Here is a 19345-nt window from a genome sequence, read left to right on the forward strand (position 1 = left end):
AAGAGACTAAGAGGTGGTAGTGAGGTAGAGGCTCCAAATGATGTGTGTGTGAGAGAGAGGTGAGCACTAGCCCTCTTTATATAGTGATACATGGTCGGTTTCGGTGTAGGTAAATTAGGAAACTGCCGTGGACCGCCTCTGCATGGCGGCATGTAACCGCCATAGAAGAGTGGGACCGAGCGGAGGCGGTGGGGGTGCGGCCGCACCCAGGGTGCGCCCGCCTCGCGACTGCCTTCATCTGGTCGGTTCCTGAGTGGGCCTGGACCATATCCACGATGGTATTCTGCCCAGGTAAATTCTGTAGGTGGGCTTTCTCCATTTCTTTCATTCACGCATTTCTGCTTTACGCTTTCTGTTTGCGTCTTTTGCTTGATTTTATTCATTTTCCACTTGTATTTGAATATGTGTCCTGCAAAACATGTTTTCTCGAATACAAGTGGAACTAGGTCAATAGTATAAGCATATGTGTTAAAAGTATGTTTATTTCTCCTATTTTGGACTATAATTGGCGGTCAGATTTGGTCGTTAGTGACCGCCAACAAATCCCCCAAGCTTAACCTTTGCTCGTCCTGAGCAAATAGCTAAGTACTTGGTTGTTGATCAGGAGTTGCTACTATGCTGATACAATTCAGAAGTGTCATGTTTATAACAAAGTATTCTTCCACAATTCAAATAAGTTGGCATTTTTATCCACCCTTTTTCTTGATCCCTGTGGGGCGTATAGCTTTTCCAAGTTCTTGCATGGTTGCAAGATAGAACGGTTACAGCAGAATCACTAATAATTCATTCCTTGATTAACCATCTATCCGGAGGTTTTATAAGTTTTTTTATAAAATAAATATAAGTTCCTCAAATGATTCTCTCGATCACTCAGTTGTGTATGATACCTCACCAAGGCATCTTGGAATTTTGCCTTCTTTTCATATCCTACCACTAAGGCTTTTGAGTGGAGCTTTGGGTAGGTATGAAAGTGGGGCATACTTGCATCACATATTTTTGCTAAGTCAAAAACCGGACCTCAAGGAGATGCAAGTCATACACTTTGATCAAGACGTGCAAGTGTGTGGAATTTTTATAATGTTCCTAATTCTAAATATTTTTGGTACTCCTTGAATCATGACTCTCTCTTTTGGATGAATACATTTATTTGAAAGGATGAGCTATCTTTAATTCTTCCTTCTCTTTTTTTTCTTTTCTTTTCTTTATGCTCTTTAGCATGCATTGTTTTTTCTCTCATGCCTTTTGGCATGGATATATTTTTTCCCCTTCTTTCTTCCTTCTTTTTTTAGCATAGCCCATACTATTCTTTTTGGCACATGAAATTTTTGAGAGAGAGACATATGATAAATGAATGGAGTAATTATTTGGTGGATAGAAAAACATGTTTTTGCGTAACTCTCAGTGTAAGAGTTAGCAGTTTATTTGTGGGTGTACGTGTGTCTTGATCATGGGTGCTTGATGAGAATCTCAACACGGTTCACAACAATTTGACAAAGCTCAATGCTCAAACAAGTAGCATATGACTAAGGTTTTGAACTTTGAATATCATATCATATGGCCTTGGTAGGTATTCATAATCATCGTGGAACTTTAGATTTTAGCATTTTTTAAAGTAAAATCTCCGAATGTCAAGTTTCTCTTAGAACAAAGTCATAGTAAATTCTATTTGTACCATATCATAACTTGCAACAACTTAGAAAAGGAGCATGTATTTGCAATCCATAAGTTTTCAAGTTTTAGGATGAGACATTTTTAGCCAACAAACTTAAATCTTGGAGAATACTAAGTTATAACCTAGGCACAGATGAATTATAGACATAGCAACTATTTATCATTTCAATATAGGAGAAGCTAAACATTTCTAAGACACATATGAGAGTGGAATTAATATTTTTGGTATTTTTGAAGTTTCAGATTTTTTATATGCTAATAAATAAATAAATGTAGAAAAAATAAATTGCAAAAATAAAAGATACAAGATAGTTTCTCCCCCAAGCTAGCTCGAGGCCTAAGGTCCGGGATTGCTTGGTGTTGACTCCAAAGAAGGTATATTATTATTTTTTATATAGCTTTTACTAATAGTTTTATTTCTTTGTTCATCCTTCCCATGTCTAAATTTAGTAGTTTTGGAACAGTGATCAAACTAAACATCATGTTTAATCTGATCAAGATAGACTAATCAACCTAAGCATCTTGCTTAATTTGAAAAGCCTATGAAAGTACGATTGCACAAAAGATCATACCTCAAATCAAATCATACTTGTATAGAGCATGAAGAAAATAACCAAAGTTTATTTGAGTTTAGATATATGAAAGGTGAACTAAACTAGATTTTTTTTCTTTTAGCACAATTAATGTATAATTTTACAATTCTAGAATTATAGCTATAAAGGGTAACTACCGATTTACCTTCGGCAAAGGCTCACCATTTTAAGTCCAATGAGCAGAACTCTTCTCCCTTCAATTTTTGCTTGATAATGTTACATCCGTGCCCGGAGGAGTAGACGCGGATGGTTGCACCTTCTTGGGTATCCACACCATTGTGTTTGATTTGGGTGGTTGTCAGTGTTTCGAACCACCGGCTAGTAAATTTGAATCTACGTGTCTGGCCCGGATGGTGTGCTCAAAGGACACAAGGATTTATACTGGTTTGGGCGGAATGTCCCTACGTCCAGTCTGTTGCTGCTCGTGTTACCGGCACTAGTTTGTAGTAGGGGTTACAAACGGGCGAGAGAGGGAGAAGGTCCCAAGTCTCTGGTGAAAAGATCGAATGGAGTTGAGTCTTCTTTAGCTCCCTCAGCCATGTGCTCGTGCTTCCCCTTTTATAGGTGAAGGGGAAGGCGCAGGTTATAGAGAGAGAAGGATAAAAGCGAGGGAGAAGAAGGCCTTGGGTCGTGGTGTCCTTCATCTCCTTTATGCGGGTCCCACCGGTCCTGTAGATGACGACGGGGATGGCTCCACGTCACGGCCCTATTCATCACTGGCGCCATACGCAGGCGTCGTCATCCGGTCGTGGTGCTCCACTCCATTTCGGTGCTTGGCGTGGTCAACAGGTACTCCTGTCAGAAGCCGTACGGGGATTAGGAAGCACAGCACTGGCACGCCCAACACTGTTGGTGATGTGAGCCCCCAGGTATGGTCCATCATGGCCATGGGTCATGTCGAGACGTACCCGCTTCCCTCCTGGTTTTAGAAGTTTGACCCTAGGGTCGTACTCTTAGACCCATAGTGGTTGGAGGCGGTATAGATCCCTGTCGGGTGAGACGGAGCCCACGCCCGAGGGGTCTGGCGAGACGGAGCTCGCGCCCTCGGGGTCAGGCGAGATGGAGCCCGTGCCCTCGGGGTTGGGCGACACAGAGCCCACACGCTCAGGGGTTGGGTGAGACGTTAAATACATCTTGGGCCATCCAGGTTAACTTCCTTCCTCTGGGTATCCCTAATATCGATACCCGATAGTAGCCTCCGAGCCTACGAAGGAGTAGAATACTCCTTTGGAGGTTTTTTCAGGTGGGAGGACTCTGAGGGCCTTGGTCTCCCTTCGTATTTCATGGGGTGTCTTGGTAGGGTTGCGATTCCCTTCTGTCATGATCGGACTCCTTGGGAACATGTAGCTACAGGATTCGGGGGCCGAAAAAGATTTCTATTAATTTTGATCCGTCCCTAGGATCCGATCAATCCACCATCGTCATGTGACTGCGTATTCAGTCTCCTTATGAGTCCAACTTCCCTCGAGCCCCCGTGCATAGCAAGGGTCCGATCGAGGGGTCAGCTCATCTTGTGATCGTCCTCCCTCAAGTGTTTTTTCGATAAAACAGAGGGGCTAAGCTGTGCCATGTTTTCCTCGATGGACAAATCATGGTGCTCGGTGAGCTGTTAACGGGCTAGTCCAAGTGGGGCCCCGGCTTCCCATTCGCGAGGGTTCAGCATGGGTCAACTGGTGACTGACTCTAGATTCTTGGCGGCCAATCCATATAGTTCTTGGGTTCATTCGACCGGTTCCAAGGGCTCGCTGCCTTTCTTCGAGGAAAAACCATGTACTGTGAACCGACCAAGACTCAAACATGGGCCGAGATGCTTGCGGCGCTCATGCGCTAGGGTACTAGCCGCTAGTGGGCCCATCCCTTTCCACCCCTCACTCTAAAGGCGCACTAGAGCGCTTGTGAACACGTCGGTGGGCCAACCTTTGAACTCCTAGGCCTAAATGAGCCATGGGAGCGTTTTTAGCTCCGTATCCTTCCTTACCTATGGCGGTTCTTGGCCCATCGAATGGGGCAAACCGTCATCCGGTGTGTCCTTCGATGTAGCGGCCAGAGGTGGCATGTGCACATTTCTCGGAGAGGCGATGTGACGAGGCATGGCGGGCGTGTAGATCTTGGTGGACGGTTCGCCTCTCGCTCCACCTTCCCTTATAAATAGCGGCCTTTCCCTTCATCTTTTGATACACCTAACCATAGTGTCGTCTTCTCTGCTTCTCTGCCGCCAGCATTCGGATCTATTGCCTTCACTCTTCCTCCACCAGCGTAGCTCTTGTTCTTCTGCCCTTGCCTCCCATGGAGTCATGGTATTGCTTCAATGTCACCCATGTGCGCATAGAGGGCCTCATCAAGTGTGGTCTTCTCTGTAGGAGGACCGACGTAGCGGAGTGGCTCATGCCCGGTCGCGAGGAGGCACCAACGCCGCCTAATGGCTATGTTGTGTCCTTCATGCCCTTCTATGAGCGTAGACTTGTGATTCCTCCCCATGTGTTCTTTCGGGGACTGCTGCACCACTACTAGATTGAGCTGCAGCATCTAAACCCCAATGGGATCCAGCACATTGTGGCCTTTATTACACTGTGCGAGGGGTACCTAGGGATTGAACCCCACTTCGAACTATGGAGGTACTTCTTCTCTGTTTCCCTGCTTAAGAAGAGGGATAGAGCTGGGGACCTACCAGTGCTGATGGGCTATGTGGGCATACACCTCTGGGGACAGTGGTCCACCGAGTACATGCCCTGCCAGCTGTCAAGGTCTAACAAGGGGTGGTATGTGTAGTGGTTCTACTTGAAGAACGATGCCATCGCCCCCTTGCCGAACTTCACTAGATGCCTCATCAAAGAGGCACCGCGGGTGTGGTCGTGGGGACCTCCTGAGAAGGAAAAGAAGAGGATGCACGATATCCTTAATGTCATCGGGGCATATCACGCGAGGAGGGTGGCACCGCTGATGGCACGTGCCCTCCCGCTGTACGGGATGACGCTTGGTGCATAACTCGATGGGACAGTGCTCGCCTAGGGGCCGCTCCATGACAGTGAGGTCGCATAGCGCATCAGGGAGGCGATAGAGGAGTCCGATGCCATGTTCCTGATCCCGGGACATCCCAGGATGCGGCTAGACACGAGGCTTCATCGAGCTACCATGGGTTGGGCTTTTGGGCCTCCATCATGTCGCTACCAGAGCACGCGGCCGTGAGGGCGGCGAACCATGCCATGGACGAGAAGAGGAAGAAGGAGAAGGATGATAAGAAGGTGAGGCGATGGGCTGAACTGAGGAAAGCGGCGGCAGGGTTTGGAGGAGGAAGAGGAGGAGGAAGAAGAAGAAGAAGAAGAAGAATAAGGTGACGGTTCTGGGTCACCCATCTAATGGGATGAGCTGGGCAACAAGGACAAGGATCCATCTCTGCCACAGGTGGGGCCTTTCCCGAGGCATGCAACGGGGTAGGAGGGGGAGGACGCACCCCCAGAGCCGATGGACATGCCAACGAGGAGCAGATGGGGTCAAGCGGGCCAGCCCCAAAATGTCATCGCCCGGTGGCGTCGAGGTGAGTTAAGAGTTTTTTTGTCCTTTTGCTCTAATGAATTTTTTGTCGTAAACTGACCGTCATGTCCTTTGTAGTGTCGGAGGATACAGGTGTAACACCCTCGATGTTACCGCTTAAACAACTTGCTAAACTATGTCATGAGCATCATGTTTTTGTGATAATACATGTGATAATGTGTGTAGATCAATTTTCGTAACTCAAAATGATCAATAAAAATGCTAAATGAAAGTTGATTCAATAGTTCTTGCATATCAAGTAGGGTTTGAAACTAATTTTATTGAACAAAAATACTATAGAACATGTATGTGACACTTAAATAAAGTTTGAAGTGCAAACTTTGTAGATGACAATGAAATACTTGCTGTAGAAAAATAATGTTACTAGCTGGTATTTCTAATAGTCTAGAAACGTAACTTGAAAACAAATCCAGCTCAAAAACTTTGAAATTTTCAAGTCTGCCAACAGCTAGACATTGCTATGTTTAGCAATTTATTATGAGAGATTGGGTTAAAGGGTGGTGTAGTGTTATAGCTTGATTTGGTAGTCTCCTATGCCATCTTGAGCATTGTGAAGCTGGTTAGGCTCCTAGAGCAACCGTTTGGTCGTGTTGAGCGCTTTAAAATTCGTGCGCGTCACATGCCTTGGGCTGGTTGGCCATGTCGCCGCGTTGGGCATGCATGCGTGCGCTGCTGCATGTGGCCAACCATGGCTGCCTCTGGCCTGGCTATGGCTCGACTACTACTGGCCCCACCATGCCATGACGAAGCCACTGTCGGCGCTATCACCTCGCCGTTGTGTCCGCCACTGCTGCCTCACCACGCTACCGACCCGCCTCATGCCGCGATGTTGCCGCTACCGTCACATCATCATCGCGTCCGCACCTATCCGCTGCATCTCTACGCTGTTGCTGGCCTAGTGTGTGCCGCCTCTACTGCGCGCATGTGCTCGGGCTCGCCATCGCCTTGTCATTAATGACACTATGGCCGCGCGGGCTAGACCGGTCTGGCGCGCGTGCACCTATCGGCTAGCACTGGCGCTTGGGTCTCCTGATCTCGCTGCTCACATCCTACCAAGGCAAGGATGAGCCAAGCCCACCTATCATGCCCCATCACTCTCATTCTCTCGTTCGTCCTCTGCTTTCCGCCATCGTCGGGTCGCGGTGACAGCCAAAGTTCCAAAAAGCGGTATTAAGCGGCTGCTTAAGCACGCTGAAGCGCTATGCGGGAGGCTGTCGCTTTGCTTCGAGCAATAAGTGGTGCCAGCACTTCAGCGGACATGGATGCACATGGAAGCCGCTGAGGCGGAGAAAGACGCCGTGGAAGCCCTGCTCCATGGTCGCTCAGCGAGCCAGTGACCAGGCAGGAAAGACAGCGTGGGAAAGCAATGCGAGAGATGGATGCACGCACCGTGCAGAACCTAATTTGGGGCACGGGAGAGGAGGGGATAAAAGTAGAAGAGACTTCCCACCGTCGCCCGTCGATCGACGGCCGTAGACCGACGTGAGACGCCCGTCGATGCTAGATCGACGCTCGACGCCCATCGACTGCTGATTCAAGCCACCGCTGGAGGAGGTCGAGCTCATCGGTCTCTTCCCCAAGTCTAACGTCTCTTCCCCAAGGTCGAGCTTAAGCCGTCCGCATCTCCAGTGTCATCCTCTCGATTCTATTCCCCACGCTCGGCAAGGTGAGCTCCTCTGCATCTGCTTGACTTCTTCACTATCTGCTCCTCTCTCCTCTGCTTCTCTGTTCTCCACTCTGGTTCTCCCTTCCCTTCTCCTCCCTCCCCCTCCTTTGAGTCCTAATGTGTGCTACACTACTACTGCTAGGCTCTAGTTCCATATAGGTGTGCACATGTGCAGTCTTGGATTGCTAGATTAGTTTATGCCTAATTCCTTCCCTGCTTTTGTTGTACAGATTAGTAGAATACAAATTTCTTGTTTTGTTTTGTGCTTTTAGATTTCTTGTTGTGTTGTGCAGCACTACTAATTTGCTTATGTTCTTAATTCTTATGTTTATTTGTAGGTACATACTAAGAAAAGAAATAGGCTAACTACAGCCTGCCTAAACTCTCTTGTCTTCATACAATTCAATTCCAAACTCATGAGCAGGAGACAATAGATTAAGTCAAAGAAGATTACTGATGTGCTCTTATCCAATGATGTCATGCAAGCTCAAGGTTTCATGTTTGATGGTGGAGATGAGTGTGCAACAGTTATCTATGAGGATGATGATGAAGAAGAAATGCCCGGTACAGGGATACGTTGGACTGTTATTGGGGCAGCAATGGGAGCAAGTGAACAACTAGAGCTACGTCGAAGTTCAAGAATAAGAGAGCTCTATGCAGAAGAGGAATTTGACAATGAGGATGGGTTGGATGGCATGGATGAAGATGAATGAGTTAGCTGGAATGATGGCATCTTTTGTCATGTCTATCTATGCATTACCATCATTGATGTTTTATCAATTTATCAGTTGTGTTGTGCTGTCATGCTCATGAGTGGGCTGCAATGATGTATCTTTTAATTTAGAACTAAGTAGGACCTAAAACTATGGTTTGTGAACTTCAGATGCAATGTTATGTTCTTATAAACTAAGTAGTAGTGTTCTTGCCATTACTATTCACCTTATCTATTTATAAATATTTAATCATGAGGTATATTTTTTATTTTATGAACCTAATCAACATTTGATGTTTCCCATATCTGTGACTGTTAGGAACATTACAACATGAAACCAACAATTGCTGAGCTGTACCTGTACAAGTCCAACAATTGCTTAGCTCTACAAGTCTAGGAATAAGATCAAATAAGGTATGTTTTTATTTATACTTCTCAAGTTCACAACCTATTACATGAATCTGATTTGCTATAGTACAAAATGCTTAAGCGAAGCTTTGTACGCTTAAGTCCGCTTAAGCTCTAAGCGGCGGGTCTCCGCTCGCTTAGCGCTTAGCGCTTTTTTGAACTTTGATCATGGCAAGTCAGAGAGCGAGCACGTCTCATCAATTCCTCATGCCCATGTCTCTACCTTTACGTCCTCTTGCCGACCACCCCCACCCCGCCTTGATTATGGCTAGGCCAAGCTCCAATTTTCGAGCTTTGCTCCTGCTGCCGCGCCATTAAGGCCCAGCCTGCCTCATCGTGGCCAGCTCCAACCTCGCCATCTCACGTCGAATTGACTGCACCACTAGCCTCGCCTAGAACCCCTCTTCCTCGTACGCATGCTAGTCACAGCCCTAGTGCTACCTCCATGCCGATGTCACGGCTGTGTCACTGTGGTTCGCCATTGAGCTCGCCACGCGCACACCACGGGTAGGATCATGGTGCGTCTCTGGCCAGAACACCGCCACGGGTAGGATCGTGGTGCATCACTGATGCTTACCCATCACCTCTATTATCGGTTGTATGTTGTGGCTCCACGGAATGCAGTTGCTGCCACTACAGGTCACCGCTGGCCAGGAGAGCCCGCTCTGTTTAACCCCCGTTCGTGCAACCACTGCCCATCATCGCGCGTAGGCCCATAGGTGAGCATCGGTCCCCTAGCTAGGTTTACAAGGGTCTCGGGTGGCTAGCGTACCGCCTAGTGCCACCGCCCACCACACCGGCGAGCACAAGGCGTCTCGGGGACCTCTCCGATGCGAAGGTGAAAAGATACAAGGGCTCCGTTGCAAAGTCGCTGTCTATAGAAATAGTACGTGTAGTGTTCGTGCTATTGTCTAATAACGCGAGGGCATTTTTGCAAGAGTGCTAGCGCGCGCGGGCTCCCCACCGCGGGCTACCTCCACGCGTGGGCCGCGCCTTGCATGGGCCGCGTTGGGTCAAAATCGGTTTATCTTTGTCGTGGAAAATAGAAATAGCTTTTCATTTTAATTCTGAGCTGAACTTTGGTAATTAATATAAAATAATGTAGATATCCAAAAATTGTGAAATAATTTTTGTTAGGTTCCTAAAATTATGTTATATCTGTTAGTGTATTTAGTTCATATATGTGCTAGTTGATACCAGGAGCTATTAAATCATTTGAGAGTACTTAATATTATTAAGTTAATTATTGTAGGAATTTTTGTGGTAGATTGGTAATAGCAAAAACCCTAAAATTTTTATAGTAACTTTATTGTATTATTATGTGCTCACTGTAATTTTTGTAGCCCTAAAATAGACTATTTAATATGGTAGCTAAATACCCATTAAGGCTAAATGAATAATGGCATGATGTTGGTTTATAAAAATTAAGCACTTATAGCGTGAGCTTAGAATCTATTCGGTAGACATAATGATTAGCTTAGTATCTTAGTCATTAGAGCTAGCTTGGTAGCTTATCATGTGTATTCTTATTTTAAGAGTTGTTGTTGCCAAAATACTAAGTGTTGCATCATCGTTGCATGCATGTAGAGAATGAGTTGGTGGAGTTCGTGACCGCCGGAGAGTAGGAGTATGAGGAGGTTATCGAGGAGTATGAGGAGGAGGTCCTTGTGTAGGAGGAGGTCCTGGAGTCATCACTGACTGACTTAGCTGACAATCCACCTGCCTAAGGAAAACCCCGATGTATAACCCTTATTTTGAATAATCACTGGATATATATATATATATATATATATATATATATATATATGTGATGTGCATTTACGTTACAGGATTTATATTGAAACTACATGCATAGATAACCTACCTATGAGTCTTACTAGCATAGGTCAAGTAGCTGCTATGCTTGGGCTATCGGTAGCATGAGTAACCTACCGTTACTCACAATAGGTGATTATTATTATTACTCTCTTGATAAAAAGGTGAAAGGAAATCGAGACCGGGCAGTGATATGGTACGGGTATTGGTGGGTGCAATAGGTTGTGTCCCATGGCCAATGGGTCATAGCTTAGTTACACTGTTTTCCCTATCCAAGTCGATTAAGGTCCGTCCGTTGCTGTGGATTCTAGTCAGGTCACAGACTTAATATCCTGAGCGCATACTTGCATATGGGAGCGGGAAGTGGCTCGATGCTCTCTTGTCGTGGGTTCTGGCTCTTTTCAGACCATGAAATTGGAGGCGACGATGGTGGTGGTCTAAGCACCACACTAAGTCTGGGACTCAGGAGTGGGGTCTTGGAGTCCAAGTTTGGATGGGGACCTGGACCCCTTGATAGGAGAGTGGTAGGTTGGTCTTGCTTGTGCCTAGGGTATAAGCAGGGCGTGTGTTTCGGGGTACCCAGCTGGGATACATTGATTCATGAATCGCCGTGTGATATAGTACGGCTTGGCTATGATCTATCACCGTAGTAAGAACTGGAAGAAGAAAGGGAGTGAATAGATCTAATTGCTCAACTCTTGCTTGAAAGTAGAATAGGTGCTTACATAGAATGGTTAGCTAATGAACTAATCATGACTGCTAATAAAACACATACATAAGGATTCACTACTAGTAATGCTTTTCGTAAACAAAAAGGAAACCCAGCAAACCATAAAGCTTATCATATCCTTTGGAGTCGGGAAATTATTTCCACTAGTCGGGTAAGTCTTGCGAGTACATTATGTACTCAGGGTTTATTTACCCCTGTTGCAGGTGCAGCTTGAGGAGTGGCTGTTGTATGGAGGATTCTTCTTGTGGGTACAGACAGATCCTTGTATCTTATCGTTAGATATTTATTTCAATTCCATTGTATGAAATGGACTAAGTATTGTAAACTCATTCTCATTATTGGATCCTAGATAAAAAACATGGATTGTTCAAGTTCTCCCTTGGGGTGTGCTCAACGGGACCGTCCGATGTAGCTTACTTTTGGGGTGTTTAGCGTCTAGTGGAAGATGAGCGCCTCTGGAAGCGTGCTATTTCGGGCGGTTCTATCACAGCAGGACTCTCCTGAGGCTTGCGCTGAAGAAGAGCCTCGCCCTCCGATAGACACACTAGGAGCTGGCTGGCGCCGTGCTAGAGGTGAGCAGGAGTGGCGCTAGGGTGGCCATGATGTCGACTGGGGAGGCACAGCCGATGGCTGCATCCATGGGATAGCAGACGGAGGAGGGCACGTCTAGGGCGCCCGTGGTGGGTGTAGCGTAGCCAGGCACGGCTGCGACATCACAAGTGGAGACAGCGTAGTTGGATCTATCATTCATGCAGGCAGGCGTGTCTGCTATGGGGCAGATGGGGGAGGCTACACTCGAGGTGTCCTCGGTGGATGTGGAGCGGCTGGGTGCAACCATGACATCGTTGGTGGAGACGGCGCAGCTGGGGCTGTCATCCATGCAGACGGCCGCACCCATGGCGGGGTGGACAGAGGAGCCGTGCTCGATGCATCCTTCGTGGGCGCGATGATGGGACAGGCTTCCTCATCTTCGTCACCCATCCCCTCTACTGCTGAGGGCCATCACGGGGGAGTTGCTTCCGCGAGAGGGTTCGGTGCTGCTTGGGGTCGACGTTAAGGTGCCCTAGCCTCTGGTTTGGGTCGGCAGAGACCCGCATGCCTTGGGAGGACCCTAGATCTAGTGGGTCGACTAGCAGAACCTAGGGGCGATGCTCTTCGCCCTCGATGCCACTGTAAAGGAGAGGGAGTGGGGGCACATTCAGTTGGGGTTGGGATCGCGGTCAACGCCCTAACCACCTTGTTGAACTCGCTACAGGACGTCGTCACGCCGGTCGGCTAGGTATGTCATGTTTGTGTCTTCGACCTTCGTCTCTCTCCTTTGTGCCTCTTAACTCATGTCCTCTCTGTAGTCTCTTATGGATCGCAGCCGGGAGAAGTCCCTGTTCCTTCATCGTGAGAAGGATGTTTGCGACCACCTCACCAACGAGAAGTTGCGGCGTGAGGAACTAGAAGCATAGCTCGCTGTCGCCCATCAGGAGGTGGTTGAGCTCACCCCCGTCCACCAGGAGTTGGCCAATCTCTGGATCAAGGAAGCAGAGGCTCGCGTTGATGCCTAAGAGGCTATGGAGAAGCTCGTGGCCCTGCTTGAGAGGACGCACGTGGACGAGGTGGAGGCTAAGCGGTTACAGAAGGAGTGGGATGACCTGCTCCAAACCATAGAGCGGGTTTGCATGGAGCGTGACCTGGCTCATTAGGAGCATGCCGACGCCCAGCAGCGGATCTCCCTCTTAGAGGGTGAGCTCTAGGGAGAAAAGAACATGAAGGTTGCGGTGGAAGTAGTGACCGCCAGACTCGCCACCGAGGTCAGTCAGCGCTAGGAGTAGATTCAGGACCTCAAGGCCGAGGTGACCCGATGGCGTGACAAGGCACGCAAGCTCCAGGCAGACGTGGACGGTAATCCTTTGGTTTGCCTTGTTATCCTTTTCCCTAGAACCCATGGTGAGTCCTTTGACATGGTTGTCGTGTGACTAGGACAGGACTTGATGGTAGGCTCACGGCGGAGGTGGCAAAAAGCCGTAGCCTAGAGAAGGAGCTCAGCAAGGTGAAGGCCACCCTCCTAAAGGAGAGCGAAGACCATGATGCCCTGCACGCCGCCATCCAGCTGGTATGTGGCAACATTGATCTAGCCCCGGCATAGGAGACAAGTGCGCTCGCGGTTCACACCATCTAGATCATAGATCGGGCACACGACATTGCGAGGGGAGCGCTCCACTTTGGCGTCAATCGGTCATTCATGTTCGCTTGCTCTCACTATGAAAACATCGATCTAGTGACGATGAGCCAAGGCTTCGCACCCAGCTACTTTGACGCTAAGCTAGAGGATATCAAGATGGAGGTGGCCCTTCTAGCACAATACTTATCTACCAAGATAGAGGATGAGATCATCCCCCCGAGAAATTAGTTAGTTAGATAAATGAAGTGGTGGTCTTGTAATAAATGAACAAGTTTTAGTTCTTGTGTTATAAAAAGGTTACTGCATTCCAACCCTTTTCCATTGTTAAGGCTACAAAGCTTAAGGCATGGGCGAAAGAACCCTGATCACGCTGGTGAGCAAGAACGCCATAGCCACTGGGGCTTAGGTTCCTTGTAGTCCGACCAACTTTACTTAGTATACGTTTCCATAGCTCTCGCTTTTAGATCTTAACGTGAGAAGGGGTCAGGCACAGTGATTATTTCTAAATAGGTATACTCTTGTTAGCCCTAGAGTGAGGCCTACCCCGTGCCGTTGCTAGGGTCAGGTGTCACTAAGCATCGAGGTCGAGATAGCAAAAAACAAAGCATTTTTTATTTTTGAAACATCGTTCTTAGTTTTCATGGGTACATGCATATGCTAAGGGTAAAAATGATGTAGCTGTTCGATGTTCTATGCATTGACAAAGACCTTGCTGTCGATAGTCTTGAGCTTGTAGGTGCCGGGTTGGAGCACTTCTGCGATGACATATGGTCCTTCCCACCGGGTGGAGAGCTTGTGACGGTTTTGTTGCTCTGGACGATGTGGAGTACCAAGTCCCTAACGTTGAAGGCCTGACCCTGTACCCAATGGCTGTGGTACTGGCGCAACGCTTGCTAGTACTTAGCCGAGCGGAGGAGGGCAACGTCGCGCACCTCATCGAGCTGATCCATGGCATCCTCATGGGATGCCTTAGCTCCCTGCTCGTTGTATGCCCTGACCCTTGGTGCTTCATAGTCGAGGTCAGTCGGGAGGATAGCCTCGGAACCATAGAGCATGAAGAAGGGTGTGTAGTCGGTGGCCTAGCTGAGGATCATCCTCAGGCTCCAGAGCACTATAGGGAGCTCCACGACCCATTGTCCGCCAAACTTGTTCAACCGGTTGAAGATCCTAGGCTTAAGGCCTTGTAGGACCGTGCCGTTCATGCACTCAACCTGCCCGTTCATGCAGGGGCATGCCACGGTGGCCCAATCGACATGGATGTGGTATTCATCATAGAATTGGAGGAACTTTTTCCTAGTGAACTGCGTGCCATTGTCCTTGATAATGGAGTTTGGGACTCCAAAGCGATGGACGATGTCAAGGAAGAACAACATGGCTAGCTCGAACTTGATCATGGAGATTGGTCGAGTCTCTATCCACTTTGTAAACTTGTCTATGACGACAAGCAAGTGCGTATAGCCCTCGGGCGTTCTCTTGAGAGGTCCAACCATATCAAGCCCCCAGGCCACAAATGGCCACATGATGGGGATCGTTCGGAGTGCTTGGGCTGACAGGTGGGTCTACCGAGCATAGTATTAACACCCTTCGTAGGTGCGCACAATCCGTTCAGCATCGGCTACTGCAGTCGATCAGTAGAAGCCCTGTCGGAACACATTTCTGACCAGGGTCCTAGGTGCGGCATGGTGCCCATAGACCCCACCATGGATATCTCTCAGCAACTGCTTCCCTTGTTCGATGGGGATGTAGCACTATAGGATTCTGGTATGGCTTTACTTGTAGAGCTCCCCCTCAATAACGACGAAGGACTTAGCGCAACACGTGAGCCATCGAGCCTTTGTTTTGTCCATCGATAGCACCTCACGGAGGAGGTAATCAAGGTAAGGCGTCCTCCAGTCAGCAAGAGGGTCAGGCTCTGCCACTAGGTCTGTGTTATGCTCCATGACCTCGAGGTTAGGGGGAGCTGAGGATTGGTTAGCCCCTAAACCTAGGGTCGGTGGCCTATCATGAGTTCATTTTGGCTCCTCGTAGCGGACCGAGGGCTTATACTGGTCATTGGTGAAAATGCCCGTTGGCACCGACTCTCGGCTGGACGCCATCTTTGCCAGCGCATTGGCTGCTTCATTAAGCCACCTCGGGATGTGATTGAGCTCGAGACCGTCAAACTTGTCCTCCAGCTGGCGGACCTCTCAGCAATACACAACAATCTTAGTGTTGTGGCAGCTTGACTCCTTCATGACCTGGTCGATGACTAGCTGGGAGTCATCCCGGATGTCAAGCCATCGGATGCCTAGCTCAATAGCCATGCATAGGCCATTAATGAGTGCCTCATATTCGGCCACATTTTTGGAGGCAGGGAAGTGGATGCGGATCATGTACTTCATGCGCACTCCGAGGGGTGAAACAAAGACCAGCCCCATGCTGGCCCCCTTCTTCATCAGTGACCCATCGAAGTACATCGTCCAGTAGTCCTTGTCGACCACCGCTGGTGGCATTTGGGTCTCGGTCCATTCTGCCATGAAGTCAGCCAGGACTTGGCACTTGATGGCTGTCTGAGGGGCGTACGAAATACCCAAACCCATCAACTTGAGTGCCCACTTCACAATCCTTCCTGTGGCGTCCTGGTTTTGAACAACCTCACCGAGGGGGAAGGATGTCACAACCATCACCGGATGTGACTCGAAGTAATGATGTAACTTCCTCTTGGCGATAAGGATGACGTACAAGAGTTTCTAGATTTGGGGATAGCGAGTCTTGGAATCAGACAAGACCTCACTAACGAAGTATATGGGACGCTGTACTTTGAGGGCGTGTCCCTCCTCTTCCCGCTCTACCACCAGGGCGGCGCTGACCACTTGCATGGTGGCCACAATGTAGAGCAGGAGTGGTTCCCCATCGGTTGGGGGGACCAAGATCGGGGCCTTCATCAGGAGTAGCTTGACCTTGTCAAGTGCCTCCTAGGCCTCGGGCAACCATTCAAAATGGTCAGCTTTCTTCAAAAGTCGATAGAGGGGGAGACCTCATTCACCGAGGTGCGAGATAAAATGGCTGAGCGTGGTGAGGCACCCTGTAACTCGTTGTACCCCCAATATGTTCTGAATCGGGCCATCCACATGATGGCCAAGATCTTCTCTGGGTTGGCTTCGATGCCGTTCTTAGAGACGATAAAACCCAGCAGCATATCCCTCAGGGACCCCGAAAACTCATTTCTCGGGGTTGAGTTTGATGTCGTTTGCTCAGAGTTTCACGAAGGTCTGCTCTAGGTCGGCTACGAGTTGGCCAGCCCATTTAGACTTGACCATGATGTTGTCTACATAGGCCTCAATGGTTCGCCTGATGAGGTCCCCGAAACACTTGAGCATACAACGCTAATACGTAGCCCCCATGTTTTTTAGACCGAAGGACATTGTGACATAGCAAAATGATCCGAATGGGGTGATGAAAGATGTTGTGAGCTGGTCAGACTCTTTCATCGTGATTTGATGATATCCGGAGTACACATCAAGGAAGCAAAGGGTTTCACATCCTGAGGTCGAGTCAACTACTTGGTCTATGCGTGGCAAAAGAAATGGAGCCTTTGGACACACTTTGTTGAGACCCATGTAATCAACACATATTCTCCATTTCCCACTCTTTTTTCTTACAAGAACATGATTGGCTAACCACTCAGTGTGACACACTTCCTTGATGAATCCGGTCGCCAAAAGCTTCGCAATCTCCTTGCCGATGGCCCTACGCTTCTCCTCATCAAAGCGATGTAGGCACTGCTTCACTAGCTTGGAGCCAGGCCTGATCTTCAAGGCATCCTCGATGACTTCTCATGGAATGCCTGGCATGTTCGAGGGTCTCCATGCAAAGATGTCTTTGTTGGTGTGGAGAAAGTCAATGAGCGCGCTTACCTATTTAGAGGAAAGCATAGTGCTGATGCGCACCACTTTGCCCTTAGAGCTGCTGGGTTCTATGAGGACCTCCTCGGTGCCCTCCATGAGCTTGAAAGGCCCAACCGACCACTTGGGGTTGGGTGCTCCTTCGACGTTCTCCTCCCTGATGGCCATGAGCTCTTCGGAAGTGACAATCGTAGTGGCATTTTTGTAGCACTTGACCTCACACTCGTAGACACGCTAGAAGGAGGTGCCGACGGTGATGACCCCGTGTGGACCCAGCATCTTCAACTTCAGATAGGTGTAGTTGGGGATGGCCATGAACTTCGTGTAGCATGGACATCCCAGGATGGCGTGGTAGGTCCCGTGGAACCCAACCACCTCAAAGGTAAGGGTCTCCATCCTATAATTGGTCGGATTCCCGAAGGTGATGGGTAGATCGATCTACCCGAGCAGCATGACCTACTTTCTTGGCACGATGCCATGGAAAGGCGCCCTGGTTGGCCAAATGCGCGATTGGTCGATGCCCATGGTGTCGAGCGTCTCAGCGTACATGATGTTGAGGTCGCTGCCTCCATCCATCAGCACCTTGGTGAGCTGCTTCATGCCGACAATTGGGTCAACCACGAGCGGATATCTTCCTAGTTGTGGGACGCTTTTCGGGTGGGTGGTCTGATCAAAGGTGATGGCAGACTGCGACCATCAAAGGAAGGCATGGCTAGCTCAGCCGCATAGACCTCGCGGCGCGCAAGCTTCTAGCGGTGCTTGGAGTCATAGGCCGCTGACCCCCTAAAGATCATGAGGCAGCAATCTAGCATCGAAAAGCCGCCATCCTTCCCCTCGGCGTCGTCAGTCCCTGGCTTGGGCTCCTTCCTATGCTCCCCATTATTGGAGCCACCAGACAAGAATCGCTTCATGAAGGTATAGTCTTTGTATAGGTGCTTGATGGGGAAGGAATGGTTCGGGCATGGCCCTTCGAGCAGCTTCTCAAAGTGGTCTAGGGTACCCTCGATGAGCTTTCAACCCCCCCTTGAGGTCGGTAGCGGCCATGAGCAGGCCCTCGTGCCACTACTTGTTCTTCTTCTTATTTTGGTGGTTGGAGGCGCCTTCACCGGCGTCCTCATCCCGCTTCGCCTTGCTCTTGGGATGATCAAAAATCGCTCTAACCGCCTCCTCGCCCAAGGCATGGCTGGTGTCGATGTCAAGGTGCTGCTTGGTGGTTCACGAGCCCTTGCGTCCTAGCTTGTGAATTAGGGACTCACATGTGGTCCTAGACAAGAAGACTCCTATAACATCGGCGTCGGGCCAAAGAGTTTCCTCAAACTTCTGTCGATAGTTTTTGAGATTCCATGGGTTCCTAGGATGCGTGTAGGTGCACTAGAAGTTTCCCACAAAAATCTCCTTTAGGTCCGCCCAACTTTGAATCTGATTGGGCGAAAGGTGCTCCAACCATGTTCATGCCGAATCGGCCAGGAACAATGGGAGGTTGCGGATAATAAAACTATCACTATCTGCTCCACCAGCCAAGTAAGTAAGCTGGTAATCCTTGAGGCATAGTCTAGGGTTCATTTCCCTAGAGTATTTCAGGATGTTAGTCGGCGGTTGGTATCGTGGTGGGAAGGCGGTGTTGAGGATGTGTCGGCCGAAGGCCTGAGGTCCCAGTAGGTCATGGCTCAGGCTCTGGTCCTCGCCACTGTCATAGCATCCACCGTGATGAGGGTGGTAGCCACGACTAGCTTCCTCTCTCTCATCACTTCATCCACGCCTACGAGCATCCAAGGTGTTACATGTGTCACGGTGAAGGCCGAGACACTCATGCATCGGGGCCATGACGTGCCCCCTGTCGCCGTACAACACCTAGGGATAGACATGTCCCTGACATGCCCTCCCAAGGGCACGTGCTGACTGGCATCGAGCTCACATCGCCGAGACAGCGAACTCTCCGCCTGCTGTACCGCCGCGCATTCAAGTAGCATGCGAATCTCATGATTGGCCTGATGATCCTCAGGTGTCGTGGGCCCTGGGAGCCCTTGGAGCAAGGCCACTGCGGCAGCGATGTTCTAGCTTGCCCAGACAAAGTGTGAGAGGGCTCCATCATATTTTATGATCCTCCAGTTCACATCGCGGGCCATGGTGCGTGCACGCCC

General features: G+C 49.0%; 1 protein-coding gene across 1 annotated transcript; it reads right to left on the reverse strand.

The window, feature by feature from the left end:
* Positions 1–15506: 15506 nt before the first annotated feature.
* On the reverse strand, positions 15507–15983 carry LOC136460454 (uncharacterized). The gene has a single exon (XM_066460141.1). The coding sequence runs from the start codon at positions 15981–15983 to the stop codon at positions 15507–15509; it is 477 nt and encodes a 158-aa protein (XP_066316238.1).
* Between the last annotated feature and the right edge of the window lie 3362 nt (positions 15984–19345).

This window comes from Miscanthus floridulus, chromosome 6 (assembly GCF_019320115.1).
Source record: "Miscanthus floridulus cultivar M001 chromosome 6, ASM1932011v1, whole genome shotgun sequence".
In the NCBI taxonomy this organism is placed as follows: domain Eukaryota; kingdom Viridiplantae; phylum Streptophyta; class Magnoliopsida; order Poales; family Poaceae; genus Miscanthus; species Miscanthus floridulus.